The sequence below is a fragment of the Mastigoproctus giganteus genome, chromosome 13 (genome assembly GCF_048544385.1).
Source record: "Mastigoproctus giganteus isolate SK-2022 chromosome 13, ASM4854438v1, whole genome shotgun sequence".
Lineage (NCBI taxonomy): Eukaryota > Metazoa > Arthropoda > Arachnida > Uropygi > Thelyphonidae > Mastigoproctus > Mastigoproctus giganteus.
In genome coordinates this window covers 140,534,501-140,561,732 of record NC_143587.1, presented here as the reverse complement: position 1 = coordinate 140,561,732, position 27,232 = coordinate 140,534,501, and the positions used below count along the sequence as shown (strand labels likewise).

Sequence of the window (27,232 nt, the reverse complement as noted above, 5' to 3'; positions counted from 1 at the left end):
AAACCATTACTGTACATGGGTTTGCAAACATTGCAGTTATGTATGTACAAAGGCTGTTTAATAAAGAATTATCTTAATTTTTTTTTCACAGTATATGTTTATTAATCATCCATATTTTAATGGTTCTTTTCAAAGTAGTCCCCATTTGATGAAATGCACTTACTCCAACATTTCTGCCATTCTTCAAAAACATGGTAGAAGCCATTTTTTGATATGCATTTCAGTTTGAGAATCACCTCCAGTACCTTAACAACTTCTTCTGATGACTGGTAACATTTTCCTCACAGTGCCTTCTTTAACTTTGGATATAAAAAAAAAAATACTCACAGGGTGCAAGTTCAGGGCTGTATGGCAGATGAGAAATATATTTTACATTAATACTGGCTAAGTACTTGATGACACGTGACGCAGCATACACCCACATGTGTGCAGTTGTGGTTATTTGCAATGAATGTGATCCCGCAAAGTCCAGTTCTGTAGTATGGTCCCGTAATACCATATGACATGGCACAACATACTGCTAACCATTCCTTGAATGTCAAATAAAAGAGATGACCATAACCTTTCCTGCAGAAGCCATAACGTTTGCTTTTTTTTTTTTTTTGTGTGTGTGTGTGTTGGCAATGGTGTAGACTTCCAAACAGAGCTTTGTTGCCAAACTTCCATGCAAACTAGCTGTTGCTCAGGTGTGAAGTATTCACGGAACCCAGTGTGCACAAACATGTGTCATATGAAAATGGTTATGGAAAATGCCCTGCGTGCTTCCTACTGATAATCTCTAAATCTTTACCAGTTGTCTTACTGTTATATGATGATTGCTCATGATTACAGAAGCATTGTTTATGGTTTCTGTTCTGATAGCAGCAGTTGAAGCTCCAGCCCACCAATTTTTGTGATTGAATTGTCCATCTTTAAAAATTCTAAACCACCTGCCAGCTGTGCTATATGGAAGCATAGATTTGCCTTAAGCCTCTTTTAACATTTCATATGCTTCGGCTCATGTTTTCTTGAGAGAGAGAGAAACAAATTTGAGAGCAGCATACTGTTCCTCATGTGTCACTCCATTGTTACATAGATGAAACTGAACAGGTATAAAATTGACCAACCACCAAGGTCACACTGTGCACACAGGTGAACTATGTAGTTGTTATGTGATGCAGCTTGGTTTGGTCTTATATTCTGCAGCTCAGCTAGAAATATGGTTGTTTGTGAAAAATTATGATAATTCTTTATTGAACAGCTATCATAGCAAAGAGAACACAGTTTTCTAAGCTTGTCTTCTATTGTAAAACAAAAAATAATTTTGATATCATATACCTGGATCTTAGGAAAGCTTTTTATACTGTTGCACGTGGAAGGCTACTTTACAAACTGGAGCAGTATGGCATTAAAGGAAAATTGCTGCTATGGATAAAGGGATGGTTGAGTGGGAGAAGACAGAGAGTGGTAATTAATGGACACTGCTCTTCATGAACTAATGTTATTAGTGGAATTCCCCAGGGTTCAGTGTTGGGGCCATTGTTGTTTTCTATATTTATTAATGATATTGATGAAGGTATATCGGGCTTAATTTCTAAGTTTGCAGATGATACGAAGGTTGGCAGGGTTGTTAATGACAGTTCACTACTGCAACAGGATCTAGAAAAGTTGAGCAGATGGGCTGAGAGGTGGCAACTGAAGTTTAACATTGACAAATGTAAAGTATGTACTGCATATGGGCAGCAGTAACCTCAGAGCAAATGTATCAACTGTGTGGTATCACACTCAGGGTGGTGGAGAATGAAAAGGACCTAGAGTAATTGTGCAGTCAGTTATGAAGTTTTCTGAGCAGTGCAGACGGGCTGCCAGAGCAGGTCATGAAGTTTTGTCAATGATATATAGGAATTTTGCTAGCAGAGACAAGGTGATTATCCCCTTGTATATGGCAGTGGTCAGGCTACACCTTGAGTACTGTATACAGGTCTGGAGACCTCATTTTACAAAAGATATAGAGATGCTGGAATGAGTACAGAGAAGGGCAACAGGATTAGTGAATGGAACAATGGGTTGCTCTTATAAAGAAAGGCTTAAGTTCTGCAAATTAAAGTATCTAGAGACTAGTCACTTGCAAGGTGATCTGATTGAGGTGTATAAAGCCTTGAATGGTTTGAGCAAGCTCAGTGCTGATGGGTTTCATCCTCTTGCCGAGATTAATCGTCTGAGGGGATATACTTTCAAATTAAGAAAAGGCCTTTACAGAATAGATGTGTCAAAATTTGCCTTTAGCTAGTGGGTAGTTGATTGTTGGAACGAACTTCCATCTGTTGTAGAAATTGACAGCTTGAATAAATTCAAGGCAGAACTAGACAAACATTTGGAGCAAATGGATGGGTGAAATGGGAAGGTTGGTTTTTTTTTTTTTTTTTTTTTTTTTGGCCAATGCTGTATAAGCTTGCCTTCTTGCATCATATGCTAATGCCCCAAGTCACAACAAGTTGTCTTAGTATTGAACCTGCACTTCACATAAAATGCACTGCTTTCTAAGAAGTAGTTAGTATTAAAAATTGAAGTAAAATTAGATTAAAATTGAAAAAAATTGACTAAGGTAAAGAAAGCCAACACAAGAACATGGGAAACTTTAAGCTGTCTAAAGTATTTCCCGGTAAAGTATTAAGTATTACCACAGCTTTTTCCTGCATTCTTGGTAAACAGATGGTGCGTGTTATCAGTAGTGGCAGTAAAAGTCAATAACGATATATGGATTAGTTTTTTATTATTATTAAAAGCAGATTATCGGAGTTCATGAGTGGGCTGAAATTTACTTATGGGTACACCCTCCAGACTGCCTCAGTCTTAGGGCATTTATCCCCACTTCTCGCTGTTTTAATCCGATACGAAAACAGCTTCTACATATGGTGCATGTTATCGGTAGTTGCAGTTGAAGTCGTTTTTTCTATTGGGTTAAAACAACCAGAAGTCAGAATAAACACTCTATGATTGAGGCAGTATGGAGGGTGTACCTGTAAGTAAATTTTGGCCACGAAGGCATTACACCCGTGAACTCGAATAATCTGCTTTTAATAATGAGAAAAAACTAATCAATACATCATTATCGACTTTAACTGCCACTACCGATAACACACACTATCTGTTTACTGAGAATGCAGGGAGAAGCTGCAGTACCTGGAAACGCTTTTGACCACTAAAAGTTTCCTGAAGTTTCCCATGATTCTCGTGTTGGCTTTCTTTACCTTCGCCAAAATTTTTTTTATTAAAATTGAAGTAAATTAATAAGAGGAGTTTACCTCAATATAGTACGTGGAACACTTCCGTATGATACCCTCCAGAAATTAAAACGGAAAAAATCGACAACTTACCGGTACATTAAAGTAAAATATAAATAATTAAATAATTAAAGTAAAATATAAATAATTAAATAATCAATTTAACACAATTCAAAATAAATTCAAAACAATTAAATTAATTGTTTTGAATTGATTTTGAATTGTGTTAAATTGATTATTTAATTATTTATATTTTACTTTAATTATTTAATTATTTATATTTTACTTTAATGTACCGGTAAGTTGTCGAGTTTTTCCGTTTTAATTTCTGGAGGGTATCATACGGAAGTGTTCCACGTACTATATTGAGGTAAACTCCTCTTATTAATTTACTAATATTATTATCAACGTAGAACATATTGAGTATTACATCTCTGATTCATACTATCTAATTAAAATTGAAGTAAATTCACACTGTGAGCTAGAAAACATTACTATACATTGGTTGGCAAAAGTTCGGTTGTATGTGTGTGAGCAAAAAGCAAACTAAATTTGCTGAAAATTGCATCAATTTCATATTGCAGAGCAGTTCGTGAAGATGCTTTGCAGCATGAGATAGATGCATTTGTAGCAAATGCAGAATATTCTTTACTACATATGTCACTGAGACATTTGCCAACCTCCCTGCGTTGGCAAACCAATGCACAATAACCTTTTCCACAGATAAATTTCTGCCCTAAGTAAACTGTATCGTTAAGTTTAACTGATGTTCTTAATTCGAAGAATATTTCCAGAATTCCTCTAAATATGAGATGTGAGAAAGCAAACTTCCTCTAAAATATTGTTTTATTTTTTAGATCCACTTTTTCATACCTATACATGAAACAATTAAATTTCTCTTTCAGATGCCATATACCAGATATATCAGAGGGAGATAAAACAAATACCAGAAGATATATCAAAAGAGAATATCGTGGCCTTAAAAATCAGCGCAGCCGATCAGATGGAGTATCTAAAATGATTCCACCTCATTTAATAAGGGAACAAGAAGGAGCACTTGATGTTAAAAGTTTAATATCAGAGCTAAAAGAAGATAACCATGGAGTCAGCCATAGAAACTTTCATCATAACCCTGTGTATGTTCTTCTTTCAGATGTTCCAACTATAAAAAAAATAGACTCACTAGACAGTTTTCAACAATGTGAGAAGCTATCTCTTCTTATTCCAAGAGACAACAGTTTTAAAAACTGTAAGTTTATATTTATTGAAAGTTATTTTTAATAATATTAACTTTTACTTAATATTTGTTTTGGAGACCTTAACTGAGAACTGGTTAACTAAGAAGAGTATTTTTATAAGTTTCATAAGGGTGCTTAACAGTTACTTTAGTTACCTACTAAAGAACATAATTTAATTTCATTAATATGTGAAATTGAAAGTGACTCCAAAGATAAGATACATAGATCTTAATAACACTAGCCAACAAAAAATATTTTTTGTCATACCCCTGTGATGAAAATATGTGATTCTGGAGGAAATAAACATGCTGATTCTGAAAATCATCATAAAAATTTTAGTCTCTATCACGTCTACATCAAAAGATGTACCAATGTTTAATGTTAAAATGAAGGGATATATACGTATAATTAAGTTTGTAATATAAGTGTATAAAAATATTATATGTTCTCTATAACTCATTTATAGAGTAACGATCAGTTAATACTTAGAAAACCTTGGCACAGCCTACAAAAATCCTCACCAATAATGCTAAGTGTGCTCTCTTCAAATTGTAAACTGTTGCATCAGAATTTGAACCTAAGAACCATAGGTAGAAGTCCGATTATGTTTATCACAAGAAAATCAAGGCCAGAATCGATTGCCAAAATTAAGAAGAGAATTATCTTATATCTATTAAAATAAATCAGGATGTCATACATCACTGGCTGGATTATGCAAAATTGGCATATTATGGTAAAACATAACTCCCTCTGCAATAACTCTTTAATAACTCTGTCTTTAATAACTACCATGGTGATTTTTAAAATCTACACAAAAATTGGTTAAAAGCAGCATTTAATTTCTTGGAGATAAAAATCATGTTGGCTAGTGTAATTAACAGCTACTATTGATTATTACTAATTATTGTAACTTAATAAATATGTAATAAATGACACAGGGTGCAGTGATTTTGGGATCTGGCTTTTAATAATTTGTGTATGCTGACTCTGAAAATGGCATACATTTTCCTCATCATCATATATGATTTTTCAGAAAGCATCATATTCTGTTTTTTTTTTTTTTTTTCTTTTATGTTTTGGAATAAAATATGCAAAAAATATATGTGAATGTGCAAAAATGATATTGCATTTTTTATTAGAAGGTTAGCAACCACCAGTTACCAATTTTCCTAGTATGAGACTAGACGGCCTTCCAGAAACAGCCCCATGTATTTGGAAATAAATAAAATTAATTACAAAGTGCAAAAACGTATTATTGAGTGTTAACGGAAGCAGTGTGTTTGTGACATATGATGAACTAGCCTAGATGTTCACATTGTCCATAATTTATTCTTGGCACTGTTCATGGTGGTGAACAAACTGAATGACAGTTTGTATTAGCATTAGCATTAGTAGAGGTATATGATGCAAGAAAGCAAGCTTATTCAGCATCAGCCAAAAAAAAAAAAAAAAAAAAAAGCACAACCACTACTCCCATTTCACCCCTCCGTTCGTTCAAAATATCTGTCCAGCTGAGCCTTAAATTTGTTTAGGCTATCAACTCAACAACAAGTGATGGAAGTCTATTCCACAAACCAACTGCCTGCTGGCTAAAGGCAAATTTTCGCACATCTATCCGACATCCGTCCTTCCTCAATTTGAATTTATGCCCTCTCAGGTGATTATTCTGAGCAAGAGGAAGAATCCCATCGGCATTGAGCATGCTCAAGCCATTCAAAGCCTTATACACCTCTATCAGATCACCTCGCCGATGCCTAGTCTCCAGACTCTGTAATTTGCAAAACTTAAGCCTTTCTTCATAAGAGCAACCCTTTGTTCCATTCACTAATCTTGTTGCCTTTCTCTGTACTCGTTCCAGCAGCTCTACATCCTTCTTGAAATGAGGCTTCCAGACCTGTATACAGTACTCAAGGTGTGGCCTGACCAATGCCTTATACAAGGAAATAATCACATCCCTATCCCTGCTAGAAAAATTCCTGTATATCATTGACAAGACACCATGAGCTACTCTTGCAGCTCGTCTGCACTGCTCAGAGAACTTCATATCTGCCTGCACAATTACCCCCAGGTCCTTTTCATTCTCTACCACTGTCAGCGTAGTACCACAGAGTTGATACATTGATCTGGGGTTACTGTTTCCCATAAGTAGTACTTTACATTTGTCAATGTTAAAACTTCATTTGCCACCTCTCAGCCCATCTGCTCAACCTTTCCAGATCCTGTTGCAGCAGCATAGCATCAGTAGTGTCCTTAACAACCCTGCCAACCTTTGTATCGTCTGCAAACTTGGACATTAAGCTTGATATACCATCATCTATATCATTTATAAATGCAGAAAACAACAATGGACCCAACACTGAACCCTGAGGAACTCCACTAATAACATTAGTCCACATTGAGCAGTGTCCATTGATTACCACTCTCTGTCTTCTGCCACTCAACCATCTCTTTATCCATAGCAGCAATTTGCCTCCAATGCCACACTGCTCCAATTTCTGCAGCAGTCTTCCATGCGCAACAGTATCAAAAGCCTTTCTAAGATCCAAATATATAATATCAAAGTTATTCCCTGCATCCAGTTCTTTTGTGACTACATCATAGTATCCAATCAAATTGGTCAGACAAGACCTGCCTTTAACAAAACCATGCTGTGTCTGAGCAATAACTGAATTCTTGTCCAGATGATCCTGCAGTGCATCTTTAACCAGTGCCTCCATTAATTTTCCTGGAACCGAAGTTAAACTAACAGGTCTATAATTACTTGTGTCAGCCTTTGATCCTCCTTTGTGAATTGGGGTTACATTTGCACATCTCCAGTCTATGGGTACCTCCCCTGAGTCCAAAGAAGCTCTCATAATTATGGCCAGGGGTTTGCTTACTTCCTTCGCTGCCTCCTTTAATATAACTGGATAGATCCCATCCACCCCGGGTGCCTTTTTTATGTTTATCCTCAACAATTTCTTCTCCACTTTCCTCTCAGTTATTAGAAAATCATCTAGCTCACTGCCAATGTTTACTTCACCTACGTCATTCCCCTTCCTGAATAACTCCTCATGTGTGAATGTAGATGCAAAATACTCGTTTAGATTGTTAGCCACCTGAGCAGGATCCTCAACTGTTGAACCATCAACATCCAGTGGACCAATCTGATTCATCCCTTTCCTTCTTGAGTTTAAATAGGTAAAGAACTCTTTTCTGTTTTTCTTTGCATCCTTTGCCAAGGATTTCTCATAATCTGCCTTTGCCTGCCTAATCTCCTTTGTGACTTGGTTCATCATCATCATCATCAGCCATTCTCAATCCACTGCAGGATGAAGGCCTCTCCAGCAACTTTCCAGTTCCTTCTGTTTTGAGCACTGGCCATCCATTTACTACTCAAAAACTCATGAATTTCATCTATCCATCTCCGCCTTTGTCTTCCAGGTTTTCTTCTAGCTCCTCTTGGGTACCATTCTGTTATTTTCTTAGTCCATCTGTCATCATGTCTTCGAGCTATGTGTCCTGCCCAGGACCATTTTAGTTCTTTAGTTTTGATAAGAATGTCCTTTACTTGAGTTTGCTGCCTAATCCATGTGTTTCTCTTCTTATCTAACAGTCTGATTCCCAATATAATTCGTTCCATTCTTCGCTGTGTAGTTCTTAGCTTCTCTTCCATTCTTTTGGTGAGTGCCCAAGTTTCACTTCCATAAGTCATGGTGGGGAGTATACATTGGTTCATTATTTTACGTTTCAGACAAACTGGGATATTGCTCTTCAGTATGTGACTATATTTCCTGAATGCTATCCATCCAAAATTTATTCTTCTCTTGACTTCCAGCCATTTATCATTATTACAGCTAATAACTTGTCCCAGATAAGTATATGACTCCACCTTTTCAATTACTGCTCCTTCAATCATTATTTCCCTTTCCGTGGCATACTTGTTCATCATTACTTTTGTTTTAGCCATATTCATCTTTAGTCCAAAATCCTTACTAACTGTGCATAACTGATTAAGATTTTCCTCTAATTCTTTGGGATCGTGGCTTATAACCACAATGTCATCTGCAAATCGTAAATGGTTTAGGTATTCTCCGTTCACGTTGACTCCTTTCTGTGACCAGTCTAATCTTCTGAAAGCTTCCTCAAGGGCAGCAGTAAACAGCTTCGGAGATATTGTGTCTCCTTGTCGAACTCCTTTCTCGATTTTAAATTTGCTACTGTCTTTGTCTAGTCTAATAAAGGATGTAGCACTCTCATATATTTTCTTCAAAATCATAATATACGGAGTATCTATGCCTTGTCTTTCCAGTGCCCGAAACATTGCCTTATGCTGTATGGAGTCAAATGCCTTTTCATAATCCACAAATGCCAGGCATAATGGTGTTTTATATTCATTTGCTTTCTCCATTAGCTGTGATATTACGTGAAGGTGATCCATAGTTGAGAATCCTGTCCTAAAGCCAGCTTGCTCTTTCGGTTGATTCTCATCAAGTATTCTTTCTAATCTGTTAGTAATGACCCTTGTGAACAACTTGTAGATATGGGATAACAAGCTAATTGGTCTATAATTTCCAATTTCTGATTTATCTCCTTTCTTATGCAGCAAAACTATGATTGCATTATTCCACTGCTTAGGCATCACACCTTTTCTAATGCACTTTGTGAAGAGCCTTGCCAGTTTTTGTGTTATGTCTCTTCCTCCCAATTTTAACAACTCTACAGTAACTTTATCTTCCCCCGGGGCTTTCCGATTCTTCATTTTCTTCAATGCATGTTCTACCTCATCAGGAAGAATATCGGGTATGTCGTATGTGTTGCTACTTTGCAATCCATGTTCCCCACTGCTGGTATCATTCCCTCGCTCCTTGTATAATTCTCTATAGTAGTCTTCTGCTATTCGAATTATGCCTTCTCTGCTGTTTATAAGTACACCATCGCTATTCTTCAGTTTCAGTATCATTTGTCTTTCTGTATTACTGCTCATGGCTGCTGATTTAAATCCTTTGTTTTCCCTTAATGCTTGTTCTACTTTTCTTGTGTTAAATCTTCTTATGTCCTCTCTGAGTCTCTTTCTAATGGCTTTGCATAACTCAGTATACTCAATTTTCTCCCTGTCAGTGTTTTTCTTGATCTTCATTTGTCGTCTTTGGTTCATCATGACAAGTGTTTCTTGACTAATTTTTTCTTCTTTGGATTTCTGTTTCCCTATAGGTTTCTTGGGCTTTATCACTTTCAGAAAGTTGTAATATTCCTCGTCGATATCTTGGTCCTGAGCAGTCTGCAGAAGTTCAAACTTGTTCTTAAGTTCCAGTACATACTGCTTTTTCTCCTCCTCTGTTATTTCAAAGACCTTTGTATTATTTACTCGAGTCAGTTTGGTTACAGACCATCTTATATCTATTATAGACTTCCATGTCACCCATTAATTTGTATGTATCCCATGCATTTTTCTTCTCTGCCATATGTCTCATTAGTTCATCTGACAACCATTTAGGCCTGAACCTTGAACAATATTTCTTGGTTGGTATGTAAAGCCTGGTAGCTTCCAAGATTAGTTCCTTGACTGCTTCCCATTTTGAATTTGCTGTTGGTAACATCATCAGTTGATCCCACTGTATAGAATTTAAATACTGTCTCAGCCCATCATAGTCGCCTGTACGAAAGCAAAAACCCTTCCCTTTACCTCTGATGGTAGTTACCTCCTTGAGTAAATCCCACTTCAGCACACTGTGATCACTGCCACCTAGTGGTTCCTTTATCTGCAGATTCTTAATGCATGAAGAATCACTACTGATAATCAGATCAAGAGTATTACTCCCTCTAGTTGCCTCCCGAACATGCTGGTGTAGAAAACAATCATCCAATAAATCCACAAAAGCCTTGCTAGTGTGTGAGTGACCAACCCACAAATTCCAGTCAATATCTGGGAAATTAAAATCCCCCATTATAAGACTCTCTGATTTACTGGCCCATTCTATTTCCCTGTACAGTATCTTATTATACTCATCAGAGTCATTAGGCCTATAGCACACTCCTACTCTCAATTTTGATTTACCCATGCTTATGTCACACCAAACTGACTCGACACTGCCCTGTCCATCGATGTCGACTGGCTTCACTTCCTTGGATTTTATGTGTTTTTTAACTAATAGCATAACCCCTCCTCCCTTCCTATCCTGTCTATCCTTTCTGTAGACGTTGTACTCCCAAAATTCCAGTTCTTCATTCCTTATATCTGTGTGACACCATGTCTCTGATATCCCAATAATATCTGTCTTTGATGTTTTGAGAAAAACCTCAAATTCATCAAATTGATTTACTAAACTCCTAGCATTGGTGTACACGCAAGTATACATGCACCTGTTTCTATTCTTAGCTACCCTAACACAACCCATGTGTTTACTTGTACCGCAATGACTTCCAGCAGTCTCTGAAATATCCTGCATATTGTTTTTCAGGCTTCTGCTCATTCCAATAGAAGCAGTGCAAGAATCTCTTTCACCTCTGCCAGTGACTACTGTTAATCTATTAGTCTTTGTCTCCCCCCCAAGCTAGCAGTTTTCCGACCCACCTAACACTGCCTCGATAGCATCAGCAAATATTCTTGCACCCTTTCTATTTAAGTGTATCCCATTCCTGTAGAAGCAATCTCTCCTGTTAACAAGTACAGTCCAGGCTGAAAAAAATTCTACCCCTTGAGCCTTGCACAATCTTTCCAGGGCCGAATTGATCGACAAGGCTGTCATCATATACTCCCTCCTATCGTGTCTGGGCAGAATTGCAGACACTTTCAAATTCAACCCTACTTCACGGCTTTTTTTTCAACAGTGACCTGTACATGTTAAGTAATTCCGCTGGTCTCCTACTCTTAAGAAGGGTATAACCTTATACCCTTCAGATATCCTCACAAGTAGAAGTTTAATGGGGTTGAATCAAGTGAACATGGGTGACTAACTCCTGGAAAATTTACTGCCCTTTCTCTACATGGATGTTTGGATTATCAGAGAATCAATACACATGATTATGCTGGTTCAATTTTCCACTGAATTTAAACATTGCCTCATCCAAGCAAACAGCCTTGTTCAAAAATCTGACATCCTCATCCATCTTTACTTTAAACCATTCACAAAACTTGGCTCCTCAGTCAGGGTCATCTTTAAATTTTATACATAAAATTTTCTCTACATTCGTTTTAGAATGTAGTGTACACTTTGTCTGCTGAATTCAGTCTCACAAGCAAGCTTGCCATACAAAATTTTGCAGTGATCGTGCAGATTGTTGCAACACTATATCAGAATTCTCCTCACCCATCGATGACTTGTCACCTAGATCTTTACTTGTGCAAATTTTTCAGAGTACTGTTCTTGAAATTATTCTTCACACTGTTGGTTTGTGGTAAATCCACATCTCCAGTCTTTGAACTTCCTTCATTCTTAGATGCCCAGTACCACTTTAAATTTTTTTATTTTTTTATTGTTTGAATGTCAGACATCTACCCTTCCCTAAGCATGTTGTTTGTTGTTTGGTTTTTAAGAGCATTAGCAACTAAGGCCATATTGCTCCGGGATATGTGGTGGTCATTTCCTGACCTTTCCGCATCCTCCGTATTTGGTGGTGACGGGCTCGAACCACGGTCTAATCCAGAAGCGTGTACTACACACTGCTGCTCCTGCCCACCTGGCTACGGAGGCGCCTTCCCTAAGCATGTTGTAACCAAATGTTATGGGGAATGGTGGGGGAGGATACATGTACTTCATGCTAATATTTTAAGTGACAGCAGTTTGCACAGGTTCAAAACTACAAATTATTCCCGGACATTATATGTAATTGGACTTATCCTCAGTAAATTGCACTGCGTTGTAAAGTAGATAGAACAACTTTAAACCACTTTTATAATTACTACTATCATACTATGATTGCTTCTAGGCCCTGCTAATAATTGTGTTCCAAATCATGTAGTAGTAGTAGTACACCGTAGTGCAAGAAAATGTCTCCTTCAGTGCATTAGAAAATAATAATATAAATAATTTGTTTGCATATCTTTATGCTATCTGTCTAATCTATGTTTAGCTGTTTAGTCAAAAAGCTAAACATAGACTCTCAGTATCTGCAATAGAAAAGCTTGAATATATATCACTACCACCATTAGCAGCAACAAAAAATCAGCATGGAGAAATTCAGACAATACCAACAAAATATCCTGAAAAAAATATGGAAAACCTTTGCTCATGGTTGGATAAATGCTTGATATGGAATGGGGTCACCTTCAAAATATTGTATTCAAAAATTGAAATGTTTGCTTCAAAATGTTTAAATGTACAAGTCCACTTCATATTTAAATCCTATTCTTCATGAATATATTTTCCTAAAATATCTTATAAATAAAATAAAATATCTTGTTTATTTTCACATGTCAAATTTATAGACTCTAGACCAGGGGTGGGCAACTTTTTTCGTCAGCGGGCCGAATGAAATTTTCGTACCATGATGCAGGCCGAATGAAATTTTCGCATCATGATGCGGGCTGGAATAGATTGAACGATTTAATAAAAAAAATCAGAACCTAAAAAATGTTATATTACTTGAATTACCAAATTATTAATGTATTTTTAAAAAAAATATCTGAATGTCCAATTATCATTGAAAATGCGGCATTCGGCATCAATTTTTCTTTTTTTTTTTAATTGGCTCATTTTATGGGCTATAAATTATATTAAATTAAAAATTGTAATAATTAGAAAAGGCATAAAACATAAAATATCTCGCACCAATATTATTTTTTTCAATAAGAAGTCAAACCCAAAGGAACTTCGTTCGATCGATGCTACAATAATAATTAGGAAATAACTCTTTGACGCTGCGTAGAATCACTTGGTTACTGTTGTACTGGCCGCGATTCCCGATTGAACCGAATTAAGCCGAAGGTTTACGGCGAGTGTAGTCAGGTATGGATTTTCTATATTTATGCATTTACCGAGGGGGCCGGATTCAACATCGCCGCTGGCTGGATGTGGCCCGCGGGCCGGCTGTTGCCCACCCCTGCCCTAGACCCTAGATATGTGAATTCTAGTCCCTATATACACACTTATATGTGCATGTGCATTTATTGTTTTAATTGAAATATTGTCTTCCAGGTGACTCTTCCAGGCAGAATTGCCCTAAAGAACAAGAAAATGGAACACCTGTAACAGCAGCTCTGTCTGCAAATCCTGTGGACAGGAAAAATCTTGCAAACAATTTTCATAATTCACCATGTGAAAATACTGTGCCTATCCATTTATGGCCTAATTTGAATGCCAGAATGTGCCCAGCTACAGAGAACCCCCTTTCTTCAGAATCACAGGTATTCAAAAAAAAAAAAAAAAAAGTAATTTTATCATTTTAGAGAGGTAAAGGACAGAAAGAATAATCCCCTTAAAAATAATTTGTTTTTACAGCTTATTCAAAGTGACCACAACTGTCTGATTTGTAATTATTTGTCTTAATGTAGTATGAATCTCAGAATATCTATTCCAAGAACCATCCTATTCATCCTATTATTATTTTTAAATTCTCAGGTGAAAATGGCATATTATATTTACAATATAACCTCAGTTTTAGTGTAAGAAAGCTATATTTCTTAGCTTAAACATTATTTTTTTGAAAATGATTAGAGAAACTTATCTGCTTCAGTGGACCCTCACTTTACGATATTAATCCATTTCAGAGACACCATCGTATTGTGAAAATATCATAATGCAGATCCAATAACACATTGCTTCTTGTCTTAAAATTCATTCCAAGACCTTGGGAGTTGAAATTTTCACTATATAACTGAGCTATTTATCTCTTTTTCTTTTACACAATGTTGTATGTACATGAATTCAATACAGTTAAATCTTTTTGCTATTCATTTGTCGCTTTCGGTTCATCCCGACAAGTGTTTCTTGACTAATTTTTACTTCTTTGGATTTCTTTTTACATACAGGTTTCTCTGGCTTTATCACTTTCAGAAAGTTGTTGTTTTCCTTTTCGATATCTTGGTCCTGACAGATCTGCAGAAGCAAAACTTGTTCTTAAGTTCCAGTACATACTGCTTTTTCTTCTCTTCTGTTATCTCAAAGACCTTCATATTATTTACTCAAGTCAGTTTTTCGTTTCTTTTCTTACATCTATATCAAGTGTGCAACTTACCATTCTGTGATCACTTCCAACCATTTACCTTGTTCAGGATGGTAACATCATTCACAATATATCTTCTGTTAGTGGGGTTGAAGTAATTTTTGTTAGTTGTTAATCTGTTTGGGCTTTTCCATGTCCACTTTCTTGAAAAAAGTGTTGATTACTGACATTCCTCAAGATTCTGCAAATTCCACTAGCCTTCCACCTCTTTCATTTCTTTCACCAATTCTAAAATTTCCTATAGTTTCCCTTTCTGTGCCTTACCTTAGCATTGAAGTCCCCCATAATAATGGTATAGTGAGTGTTCTGTTCATCTATAAGTCTCCCAATTTTTGTGTACATTTCTTCAACCTCTTCATCATCATGACTTGATGTTGGTGCATATATCACTATAATATTTAGTTTATACCTCTTAGAAATTGTGAGTAGTAATCTTGACACCCTTGGTTATGTACTTTTGAATTTCAAAATGTTTTTTATATCTTTATGGACCAAAAAGCCAACTCCACCTTCACTCTTTTCACTGTTTCCATTGCTGTACAGCAGATTTCCACTTGATAAACTTATAAGTGATTTATTTCTTCTATTTGTTTCAGCCAAGCCAATGATATTCCAATTCACATTTTCTAATTCCTCTTCCAGCTCTAATATCCTCTCTTTACCGATGAGTGATCTTACGTTGTAACAGGCCAAGTTCAGTTTCCGTGCATGGCAGCTGGTTGTACCCAGAGATTCTTAGCCACCCTCTGCTTCCACTCTGATCCTCTTACTGCCGTAAGAGGGAGAGCTAAAGCTGCTGGGGACTGAGGAACATTTATTTCGTCATGTTGTCGTCATAAAGTGGTGGAGGGTTTGGTCTTTTCCTTTTCCTCTTCATGCTGACCAGGCATCTTGAAGGGAACCACTCTACACATTTGTTACCACCAAAGTGACACAACAGAGCTTACCAATGGGAAGGTGTGCAGGAGTGGATTTTAGGGAGGCATGCCAAATGGACTCTTCCTTAATCTTCTAAAATAGAAATATATTGGATCCATCAGTGTTTTAGGCTGAATGTCTGATAACACATAGAATGCCTGTTCTCCTCTAAGCCCCTTTATGAGTAGATGATAGGTAAAATGTGTTTTTTTTTTTTTTTTTTTTGGCTGATACCATGTAAGTTTGCTTTCTTTGCATCATTGCCATTATTAATACTAATACTAATTAATTTCAAGTGGTAAATCTTGTGAGCTTCCTTCCCCTCCCACAAAGAGAGGTCCTTGAATTTATCATGTCTTTTCTAATTGGAATCAGAAATCACTTTCTTTTGACTCTGATCTGCCTTGTTAATTCAGTTCTGGTGATGAAGGTTGATTCTTTGGTGTCATCTTTATCCTCACAAGAGCGATGAGTAGATAAAGAAGCATATCTTTTCACCTAAGTATATAAACGTTGTGTTTGTGAACTTTTTAATTAATTTATTTATTATTTTATTTATTTATTTATTTTTAAATTTTTCCTTGGTTGACTTTTTTTTATTTATTTTTCTGTTAATCATCTGTTGGTAAATTGAATCTTTTCTTTGCTGTCTTGTTTCATTAATCTATCAGACATGCAATTCTCAATTGGTAGTCTTGCAGTCTTTTTAGATATCTGCATTTGATTTTGTAACAATTGTTTCTCTGTTAAATTTGTTGTGTGAAGGTTATCTCCAGGAATGTTGTTAATTTACTTTATCTTCTTTTAACAAACAGATGTTTTGTTAATATGAATATATTTGTCAATGAATTAAACTGAATTTTCAGAATGTCATAGTTAAATATATAGTGTTGGGCTCCCACAGGATATTGCCCTCTTCACTACATTGTTCTCACTGATTTTATATCTTTCTTTTAAAGGCAATTCCAGATTTTTTTTTTTTTTTCTCACCTTTTAAAAGCCCAGAGTTTGTTCATCTTTGTCAGTTAAAAACCATTCATGGAATTCATCAGCATTGCCTTCTGGTTTACCTTTCAAGGTCTTAAAAAAGTTGAATTTTTAGGTTTTAAGTTTCTTATTACAAATGCACCTCCATTATTCAAGGCATTATTTATAGAGAAACTGATTTGCAGTATGTTATTGAACAGATAGACGGCCTCCGTAGCCGAGTGGTCAGGAGCGGAAGTGCAGTAGCACACGCTCTTTGAGTAGACCGGGGTTCAAGCCCCTGACTGCTGAATACGGTCGATCTGTCAACCCGCACTGGACCAGTGTGGCAGATTATAGTCCATTTCTCTCAGCATGAATTGTTGAGGAGGCTTCCATCCTGCAGTAGGTTAATAATGGCTGCACTTTACTTTTTTTTTTTTTTTTTATGTACACATACAGCATCAGTAAAAGTGATGTTACATCATCACCTATGCCTGTACATTTTGGTTTCGTGATTTTCAACATAAGGGAGCATTGTATGTGCTTGCTGTTTTCTTTGCAGTTTATTGTGCAGTGTAATTAAATGTCACATTGTAAACTTTTAAAAGAAAGAGCAGAAATAACTGAATTAAAAAGTAGAATAAAGATTTTCCTGTAATATAGCACCATATGGGAGGCAAAAGATGACTGCAAGAAAAGAGGATAAACTTATATAGTGAATAAATGCTTGAGTTTTCAAGGTAGAAAAATAGAGATCGACTTAAACATTGGAATAATGGTATGGGCAAGAGTGAACTTTTGTCCATGCAATTATTCTAAGAACTTCACCATTTTTAATGCAGTCAAGAATATCAGCAAGGGACTGTTGGAATGAGGTGAAGGAATCTCAAACTTCAACATGTGGCATCATCTATCCCCTGACTTTGTACTCAATTTCCAAAGCTTCTCAGAGACATTTGAGTATCTGAATACAAATGTGGCGCTTCCGTAGCCAGGTGGGCAGGAGCAGCAGTGCATAGCACACGCTTCTTGATCAGACCGGCATTTGAGCCTGTCACCACCAAATATGGAGGATGCGGAAAGGTCAGGGAATGACCACCGCATATCCCCGGAGCAATATGGCCTTAGTTGCTAATGCTCCTTACAAAAAAAAAAAAAAAAAAACCAAAAATCAAATAATACAAATGCTGTTCGGATGAATAACGATCTCAACTTAAAAATAAAGCCAAGAATATTAGTGAAATGTTGGTGTTCCAATTAGAAGACCTTACCAATGGAGACCTGCAGTGGAAGAGCAGAAATCTGCTGATGATGGTTTCAAAGTGTTGCAGAAACTCTTCTTATACAAAAAAAGTATTAGATCAATCTTTCCAATCTAGAAGTTACGAGCATCATGGCAGAATCACGTTCCTAACATAGAGCACTAATCATCATTTGAGGCATATCCAGCCTCCCTTCCTGGTAGAGAGAAACTTACTGACAGAAAAGCACAGCTATTGAAGCCCCGTTTAACAGCAAGGAACAAGAATAGACATCTGTGCTTGTTCCTTACTCTGTTTGTCTTATATCTATTTTCTTTTGTGATTAGTTTTTTCGTGCCATTTTAGTGATATCTCATATTTTTTTGGCCTCTGTGTCTGTGTTATCTCATGTTGGCACCAGTCGAAATTTATTATTTTCTGATTTATAATTTTAGAGTTTATAATTTTATCAAAAAAGAGCAAAAATTATAACTATTTTTTGCATTATGTTTAATATTTTTCTAATAAAAATTTTTTGACACATATTCCTACCATGTATCTTCCATTTCTACTTCTGCCTTCATTATTTATTTATTTGTTTCTTTGCTCATTTTCCGCTGGTCTTTATATATATATATATATATAAATATTTATTTAATTAAATCTATTATACTATTGAATTAATTAAAGTATAACCTATAATACAATCCATAGCTAAATTATGAATTTTTGTTTATGTACTAGAATTTCTAATGTATCAATTATTAATATACAGGTGACCCCCACTTAACGCTGATAATTCGTTCCGGAAAAAGAGCGCTAAGTGAATCCACGCTAAGCGAGCGCCGCATTCCCATAAGGTAACATCTGTATTTGTAAGTTGCGGTCGGTGCCATAGGATATTTTCTAATCAATAATAAACGATGGTGAAAAGATGCACAAATGTCCGTCAAAATATTTAATATTCAAATATTTGTACATATAAAATATTCTGCGTTACATACGTATATAATTATGTGGTAACTTATGTATCAAAATTAAACTTAAAATCCCAATTAAAATCATGAATTTAATTGATTTTAATTGATTTAATTTAACTGATGAATTTAATCATGAAAAATGTGTCGATTTTGGGTTGAACTTTGGCCCTCTTCTAAATAAACTAAAAGGGGTATTAATTTTAAATCCCCCGCAGCGTTACCACTCAACAATAAAGTCACCCAATCCTTCGCTGCTTTGAAACCTGGCATGTTTTTTTCTTCTTTCAATATGAAACTTCTTTTAGGCATTCGTTTCCACAAAAGTCCTGCTTCATCTATGTTATAAACTTGTTGAGAAGTATAACACACAATACCCCCTCTTCATTAATTTTAACAAGTTCTTTTTTGAAAGTTTCGGCTCCTTGAACTGTACTTGCGGCTTCTCCCTAGATTTTAAATCTGTTCAGCTAGCCCTTACCAGTTTTAAATGGTTGCACTTTTTTTTTTTAGGTGCATTTTCTTCAGATCATCCATCATATTAGCTAATCTCTCTCGCTTAATTCTTTATTTTTTTATAATTGTTCGTACAGTTGAACTTGCAAGTCCTAAATTATGGCACACATCCGCTTGTCATTGATCGGAATCGATTTGCCTCAAAATGTCTAATTTAATTTTCAAATTCAGTCTTTTTTCTTCCATTTATAGTCTTTTTACTGCGCCCAGATGTTGTTGCTTTTTCATTCTTATTGGCAATTATTAACTCTTCGAAAATGTAACTGCATTGGTTGCATTAATTACGATACAATGTTCAAGTAAACTGTCCGTAACGCACGATGTCTAATACTGTACTGAGTGATGACTAGACTTCGGATAAATGCATATAATGCAAATATTACAAGCAATATACTTGATCATTTTTTAAAATGTTGATCTCGGAACTGCGTAACAAGTTGACTGTACTGCAATTAAATTAGTGTGCGAGAAAATTTCACTGAGCGTGGGAAAATTTCTCAAGTCTGCTTGGGAAACGTTTTAATGCCGTTTTGCTATGCATTTTAAAGCTATCGACTCCATCAAATGAAACAATTTCGTTAAATATGTCAAAAATGCAATCTGTAAAAGAGCGTTATAGTGATCTGTGACAGCGTTATAGTCAGATACAGGTTATAATATAAGAACCGCGTTATATCGAATCAGCATAAAGCAAACCACATTATAACGGGGGCCTGCTGTGAAGAAAAAAAAATGAAGAAGGGTAACATTAATATTTTGAACATAATAAATATTTAAATTTATCTCCAGCTGATTGCTTAATCAGCAGGAGATAAATTTCTGTTTCTGTGATCCATATTCCAGTTTAATAAATTTTTGTTAATAGCTATAGAGATTATACCAATTGAGGAGTTAATTTAGTTGTAAACTAGGAATAATAGGAGCTTAATTTGGTTGTAAACTAGAATTAATGGACTGTTGGTCCAACAGATAGTGGCACAATTAATTAAATTATAGAATTAACCTGAAGATGTCTTTACCATTAGTGCAGCTAAATAAGAAAAGACCATGCACTTTTTTTTTTTTATCTTGACACTGTTCATGTGTATGTAAATCGGTTGGAGGGTACAATGCCCTCCAACCAGTTTTGCTTAGGTTAGTATTATGTGATATAATAAGGAATAGGTACTTACATCTGTTGTATTTAGGATTAAAATAAATAAGGGAATAAAGAGAAATGCTTTGCTACTTCTCTTAATATAATGGAATAGATCCCATCCACCCCAGTGCCTTTTAATTTCAATAATTTTATTTCAATTTTCATCTCAGTTATCACAAAATCATTTATCTCCCTATTAGAATTTGATAAACTTCTGACATTCCCCTTTCCTAAAGAATTCCTCATATATGAATGAATATATATGTAAAATACCTATTTGGTTTATCAGCAATTTGAGCATGATCATCAACATCAGGTAGACCAATGTGATTCAACCTGTTGTTATCTGTTGTTAATACAAATAAAAAGTCTTTTCTGCTTTTCTTTGTATTCTTTGACAGAGATTTCATGTAATCTGCCTTAGCGTGACTTAGTTACAGAATAGTTTATATGTACCATGGACTTCCGTATCACCTGATAATTTATATGCGCCTCGTGCATTTTTCTTTGTGCCACAAGTCTCATTAGTTATCTGACAACCATTTAGGTCAAAGCCTCAAACACTATTTCTTAGCCTAGTAGCTTCTACAACTGCTTCCCATTTGGAATTTGCCGTTGGTACCATCATCAGTTGATCCCACTGCATAGAATTTAAAAACTGTCTAAGACCACTGTGGTCACCCTTACAAAAGAGCCAACTATCATACTAGGCTGAATGCACCCGTTCTCGTCCGATCACCGAAGTTAAGCAGCGTTAGGCTCGGTTAGTACTTGGGAGGGTGACCACCTGAGAATACCAGGTGTAGTTGGCTTTTTGCCCTTTTTACCGTAGTTGTTTTTTGCGCCAATAAAACCAAAATCAATCAATCGACCTTACAAAAGCAAAAGTCTTTCCCTTTACCTTGATAGTAGTTATGTCTTTAATAAAATTTCACATTGGTACACTCTGATCACTGCCACCCATTGGGTCTTTTACCTGCATATTCTTAATGCATGTAGAATCACTGCTGATAACCAGAGCAAGAGTATTGTTTCCTCTTGTTGTTTCTCTAATATGCTACTGTATGAAAAGCAGTCATCCAAGAAATCTGCAATCTTGCTAGCGTGCAAGTGACCAACTCACGAGTTCTGATCAATTTAAATTAAAGTCCCCATTATGAGACATTCTGAATTACTAGCCTACTCTATTTCTGAATTACTAGCCTACTTTATTTGTATATTTGTTTGTTATACTCATCACAGTCATTAGGCTTATAATATACCCCTATTCTCATTTTTGTTTTTCTAGTGCTTATATCACACCAAACTGACTCAACATTGTGCTACCCACCCACGTTGATTAGATGCACTGCCTTAGATTTTAATATGCTTCTTAACTAAAGGCATACCCCCCCCCCCCTTGTCCTTTCTGTGCACATTGTACTAGTGTCGAAATGGCCAGAACAACACTACACTTACAAAATCCATATACTTTTAAATCTCTGGCCTTCCCAGTGAACTGGTACACCTACAATGAAAGCAATACGGAGATGGGGTAAACCCCTGGTGCCGTTATTTATATATATATATATATATATATAATGGAAAAAAAATTTTAAAAAAAATAAGAAAAAAGTATAAAAATAGAATGCAAGTAGAGTGATGATGCAGATTATGAATGAAGTAAATGTGTGTCTCTCCCACCCCTTTGCCTGGTGGGTTCTCCACTACTAGCTAACATGTCCCACCCCCAGAGCAAGATGGGCAGTTTGACCTTCCTACCAGATTCAACACTATCTGGACCTGACAACCAGGACCTGGACTGACGAAGACATACTGTGGTTTTGCTGCCGATACGCCATTTGACAATCTGAACTGGGTACTCTAACCCAGTTCTCTTTAAAATCCCATCCCCAGGCAGGGGAGGGAGGAGACAGGTCTCTGTCTCCTCCCTTCTCTGCCTCCCCCCATACTTCACCTGGTAGGCTCGTCTCCACTAACCTCTTTGGGGATGTCTACTCTATCATCCCCATCGTTCTACCCGTTTTTCACCCCAATCTTCAGTCTACCCCATCTCTCACTAAACTGACGGAGTACACTCCATAACAATGCCGCCAAATTCTAATCAACGTCTAAATTCTACCGCTTTCTTGTAAATCTCTTTCGGCCAAATTCTAGTGTTCAACCGCCACCCCTTTTTTTTTTATATACATATAAGTTGTATTAATATATTGAATTAAATATGCATAAATGAATGTGATAGTTATACAAATTGCCAGCAACTAGCAGGGTATATATAAGTTGTACTATTCATGTTAGGTGTGGAAAGTAAATTTTATATAGCAAGATGTATAAAAATCAAATCCATTAAGTATTAAATAGGTGTACTTTAAAGAATAGCTTCTCACAAAGCAGCAGAAGGCTAAAACTTAAACGAGTATAAATGGGTATTCAGTGTTAACTCTATAAAGGTAATGTTTAACGAGTATACATAGAAAAAAAAAAGTATACAGTTGATGAAATTGTTTCAGTGAATGCAAAATTATCCCATCCATTTATGCATATTTAATTCAATATATTAATAGAACTTGTACATACTCTTGCATCCTTTAATGCTGCTTTGCACTTTTAGGTGCATCTGTCATACTTATTTACTAATTTTGCATTCACTGAAACCATTTCATCAACTGTATACTTTTTTCCTATGTAACTTTAAACATTACCTTTATAGAGTTACATTGAATGCCCATTTATATACACTGTGCTGCCACTTTATTAGGTACACCCCTGCTGTGCACACAAATGGTTTGTCCCACAACGTTGCAAGTCACATGACCACAGTTGTGGATATAAATGCAGCAGCACAACCTTTCTAGTATCAGTTAAGCTGTTGTTGTTGTTATTTGGTTTTTAGAACCATTAGCAACTAAGGCCATATTGCTCTGGAAAATGCGGCGGTCATTCCCTGACCTTTCCGCATCCTCCGTATTTGATGGTGACGGGCTTGAACCCCAGTCTAATCAAGAAGCGTGTTCTATACACACTGCTGCTCCTTCCCACCTGGCTATGGAGGCGCATCAGTTAAGCATACAAACCATAGCAAGAATGGGGAAAAGGAGTGATCTAACAGACTTCGAACGTGGCATGGTAGTAGGTGCAAGATGTGCTGGAAAAAGCATCTCTGAAATTGCAGTTCTCCTGAACTTTTCATGCACCACAGTTTCAAGGGTGTATCGAGAATGGTGCAACGAACAGAAAACATCCTCTCAACAGCACTCCTGTAGAAGAAAATCACTTGTTGATGAGAGCGGTCAGAGGAGGATGGCTAGAATTGTGCAAGCAAACAAGATAGACCACAATGTCGCACATCACGTCAGAATACAACCTTGGTGTGCAGAACAAAATATCACAACGACCCACTAGTCGCACTTTGTCGCGAATGGGCTACAACAGCCGATGGCCACATTGTGTACCTTTGTTATCAATGAAAAACAAGAGAGCACGCCTCCTGTTGGCACAGCAACACCAGCACTGGACTATCAAGGATTGGAAAACAGTTGCTTGGTCTGACGAGTCAAAGTTCCTGGTGCATTATGTTGATGGAAGGCTCAGAATTTGGTGAAAACAACACGAATCCATGGACCCATCATGTCTGATGACTACTGTGCAAGGTGGTGGGGGCAGTGTTATAGTGTGGGAAAGGTTTTCTTGGCACATGTTGGGTCCATTGATACCCATAAATACACGTCTGAATGCCACATCGTACTTAAACATCGTTGCTGACCAAGTGCATCCATTCATGTTGACAGTTTATCCTCAGTCAGATGGTTACTTCCAGCAGGATAATGCGCCGGTGCACAAAGCCCGAATCACTATGGAATGGTTCCAGGAACATGACAATGACTTTTCTTTGCTGTAGTGGCCCGGTCAGTCCACGGATCTCAATCCTATTAAAATCTTTGGAATGAGCTGGAAAGCGCTGTTCACTGCAGGCCTACACCTCCGTTGAATCTCAAGGAACTGCGTGACACACTCATGTCTGCATGGTACTCCATTCCTACAATGTTTTCAGCATCTTGTTCAATCCATGCCTATACGAATTCAGACTGTTTTCAAGGCTAAATGAGGCTCAACATGCTACTAGGTAGGTGTACCTAATGAAGTGGCAGCACAGTATATATATATAAAATGTAATATGGTCACTATTATCTAAATATTTTAAAAAACTGATTCAATACAAGTCAGGAGTTTGAGTTTTATTGGCGCATCAGCAAGTACAAGTCAGGACAAATTAATGCCATCAGAGATGATTTAACATTACATAAGCCTGAGGAAATACAAGATATTATTTATTTATTTCAAAAAACAATATAGCTTAAGATAGAGGTAAATAACCATAACCTACAAAGGACACTAACAGTCTCTTTATATAGCAAAGTCATACCAAATTCAATAGTTCAGTTTTTACAAAATACCAATCAAAAGCACCATAATGTCATTACTGAATAAAGCTTACATCAAAAGGCATGTCGACAGGGGCTAGCACCTCTCAACATACGCTATCTGTTTCTGCTAGTTATATGCCAGCCTCACCATATTATTATATACTAAATAAGTATACATAATAGCTTTAAGTTTAAATTTAAGTTAAAATAATATATAAATTAGCTAATAGAGCAAAAATATATGAAACACGCTATATTAAAATAAAAATAACAACAGCAGACTGGAAAAAAAAATTCATAAGTCCCCTGTCACATTTAGGTTTATAACTTCTTGTATAGATAGTTATGTAGAATTACCATATAAAAAGAGCTAGAATCATTGTTAAAGATCGCATTGGATAATGTAGGGGATTCTAAGATGATTTTAAATAATAGAAAGGTATTGGATTACTTGAATACAAATATGGCCTCCGTAGCCGAGTGGGCAGGAGCGGGAGTGCAGTAGCACACGCTCTTTGAGTAGACCGGGGTTCAAGCCCCTGACTGCTGAATACGGTCGATCTGCCAACCTGCACTGGACCAGCGTGGCAGATTATGGTCCATTTCCCTCAGCATGAATTGTTGAGGAGGCTTCCATCCTGCAGTGGGTTGATAATGGCTGCGCTTTACTTTTTTTTTTTTACTTTACAACAGACATTAGGCATATCAGTATGTATGACTTTAAAAATCTTTTTACAAGTATATCGCATGATAATTTAAAAGTGGTACCGAATGACTATTATAATGCATATAATAATGTTATTTCTTGTGATAAGTATTACTGAGACAATTTAATAGACTTATATATGTTTATTTAATTGTTATATCGTCAATAGTAGTACAGTATATAGACAGCATAAGGGTATAGCTGTGGTTGCGTGTAGTTCATGTATTGTGGCCAATCTATATTTGTATCACTATGAAAGTAAGTTTACTAATAGTACTATACTTTATAGATATATCGATGACCTTATCGCTATTAACGAGCGAAATTTTTTACAAGATATGGCTATTTTTTATCCTACGGATTTGGAGCTTGAATGTACAAATAAAGGGTTTTTTTGGCAGCCATATTTCTAGATATTGATAAAATAATTATTACTGAGAAAGTATCTACTTTCTTAGTAGAGTTAGAGATTTTAAATTTGAGACAGTAAATCTCACACACTGGCATTCAAACATTTCTCGCAGAATTCATAGTAATATAATCCTATCGCAAGGATTAAGATTAATAAGAATATGCACTAGTCTCAATAACATTTTAGTTTCACTGTCAGAATTTATTAAAAACTTAGTAAAAATGGTTTCCCTCTTAAATTTATATTTAAGTATTTATGTAGAGCTATTTTTATTGCTATAAAATTATGGCATGAAAATATTTGCCCTCATACTATTGTTAGGAAGTTTGGGATTTACTAATGAGATGTCTTATTTTTAATAGTACATATTAGGCACTTCCCATAGAGCTGTTTATCTGTGTCTTACGCTCTGATAAAATTGTACCCATAGTTGTTCTATGGGGAGGAATATTTTTTATATTTTTTTTTTATTTTCGCAATTGATCTTGTTCAGAGGTTGCTTATGTCCACAATGCTATTAATTGGTGGATTTTTTGCCATCATATCTGACATTAGAGGGAGCTTTGAACTGTCTTTCACTTCATGCAGCAGCTTGGGTCTATCCACTTTTTGTAAGCTCTGATGTATCAGTAAAATTTTGCTTTGTTCTTTAAAAGTGTCTTATACTTGATACAAGCATTTTCTATTATTTATGGCTGTTTATTTTAACAATAATTCTATACCTAAGGCTTTAAATCTTAGTTATATTAGTACAAGCTTCTTTACACAATGAATTATCAGGAACGCTGCTAAGGGACGGGGATTTACACCCCCGGTAATTTTCCAAAGTAGTTTGCTGTCTCTTTGCCTTTGCTTTTATCTATATGCTATCTGACCCATCTTATGCCTCAAAATCTATTAGAGTAATTTTTTTTTCTTTCGCCTAGTTTTTGGATCTATGCCCTTGCTTTGCTTTTTACCTGCGCATTTTGCTAAAGTAAAAAAACACTTGTGCAAATATCATAATAATGTTTAAGTTTTTGGCTATCTGTAGAGCTAGCAGATATATTTTTGCCAGTCTGCCTTTGTTATTTTTATTTTAATATAGCGTGTTTCGTATATTTTTGTTCTGTTAGCTAATTTATATATTATTTAAACTTAAAGCTATTATGCATACTATATTTAGTATATAATAATATGGTGAGGCTGGCATATAACTAGCAGAAACAGATAGCATATGTTGTTATTAATAGCATATATTGAGAAGCGTTAGCCCCTGTTGATGTGCCTTTTGATGTAAGCCTTATT

At 36.0% G+C, this 27,232-nt stretch overlaps 1 protein-coding gene and 1 pseudogene across 1 annotated transcript in view; both read left to right on the top strand.

The window, feature by feature from the left end:
• The window catches only part of LOC150076491 (uncharacterized), a 392,042-nt gene that overhangs the window by 220,858 nt on the left and 143,952 nt on the right, over positions 1–27,232 (top strand). Inside the window, exons 8-9 of the mRNA XM_090387905.1 lie at positions 4,169–4,512; positions 13,618–13,826. Coding sequence (XP_090244031.1) covers positions 4,169–4,512; positions 13,618–13,826 — 553 coding nt within the window. The remainder of the gene's footprint in view (positions 1–4,168; positions 4,513–13,617; positions 13,827–27,232) is intronic.
• LOC150076492 (5S ribosomal RNA) lies at positions 21,097–21,215 on the top strand (annotated as a pseudogene).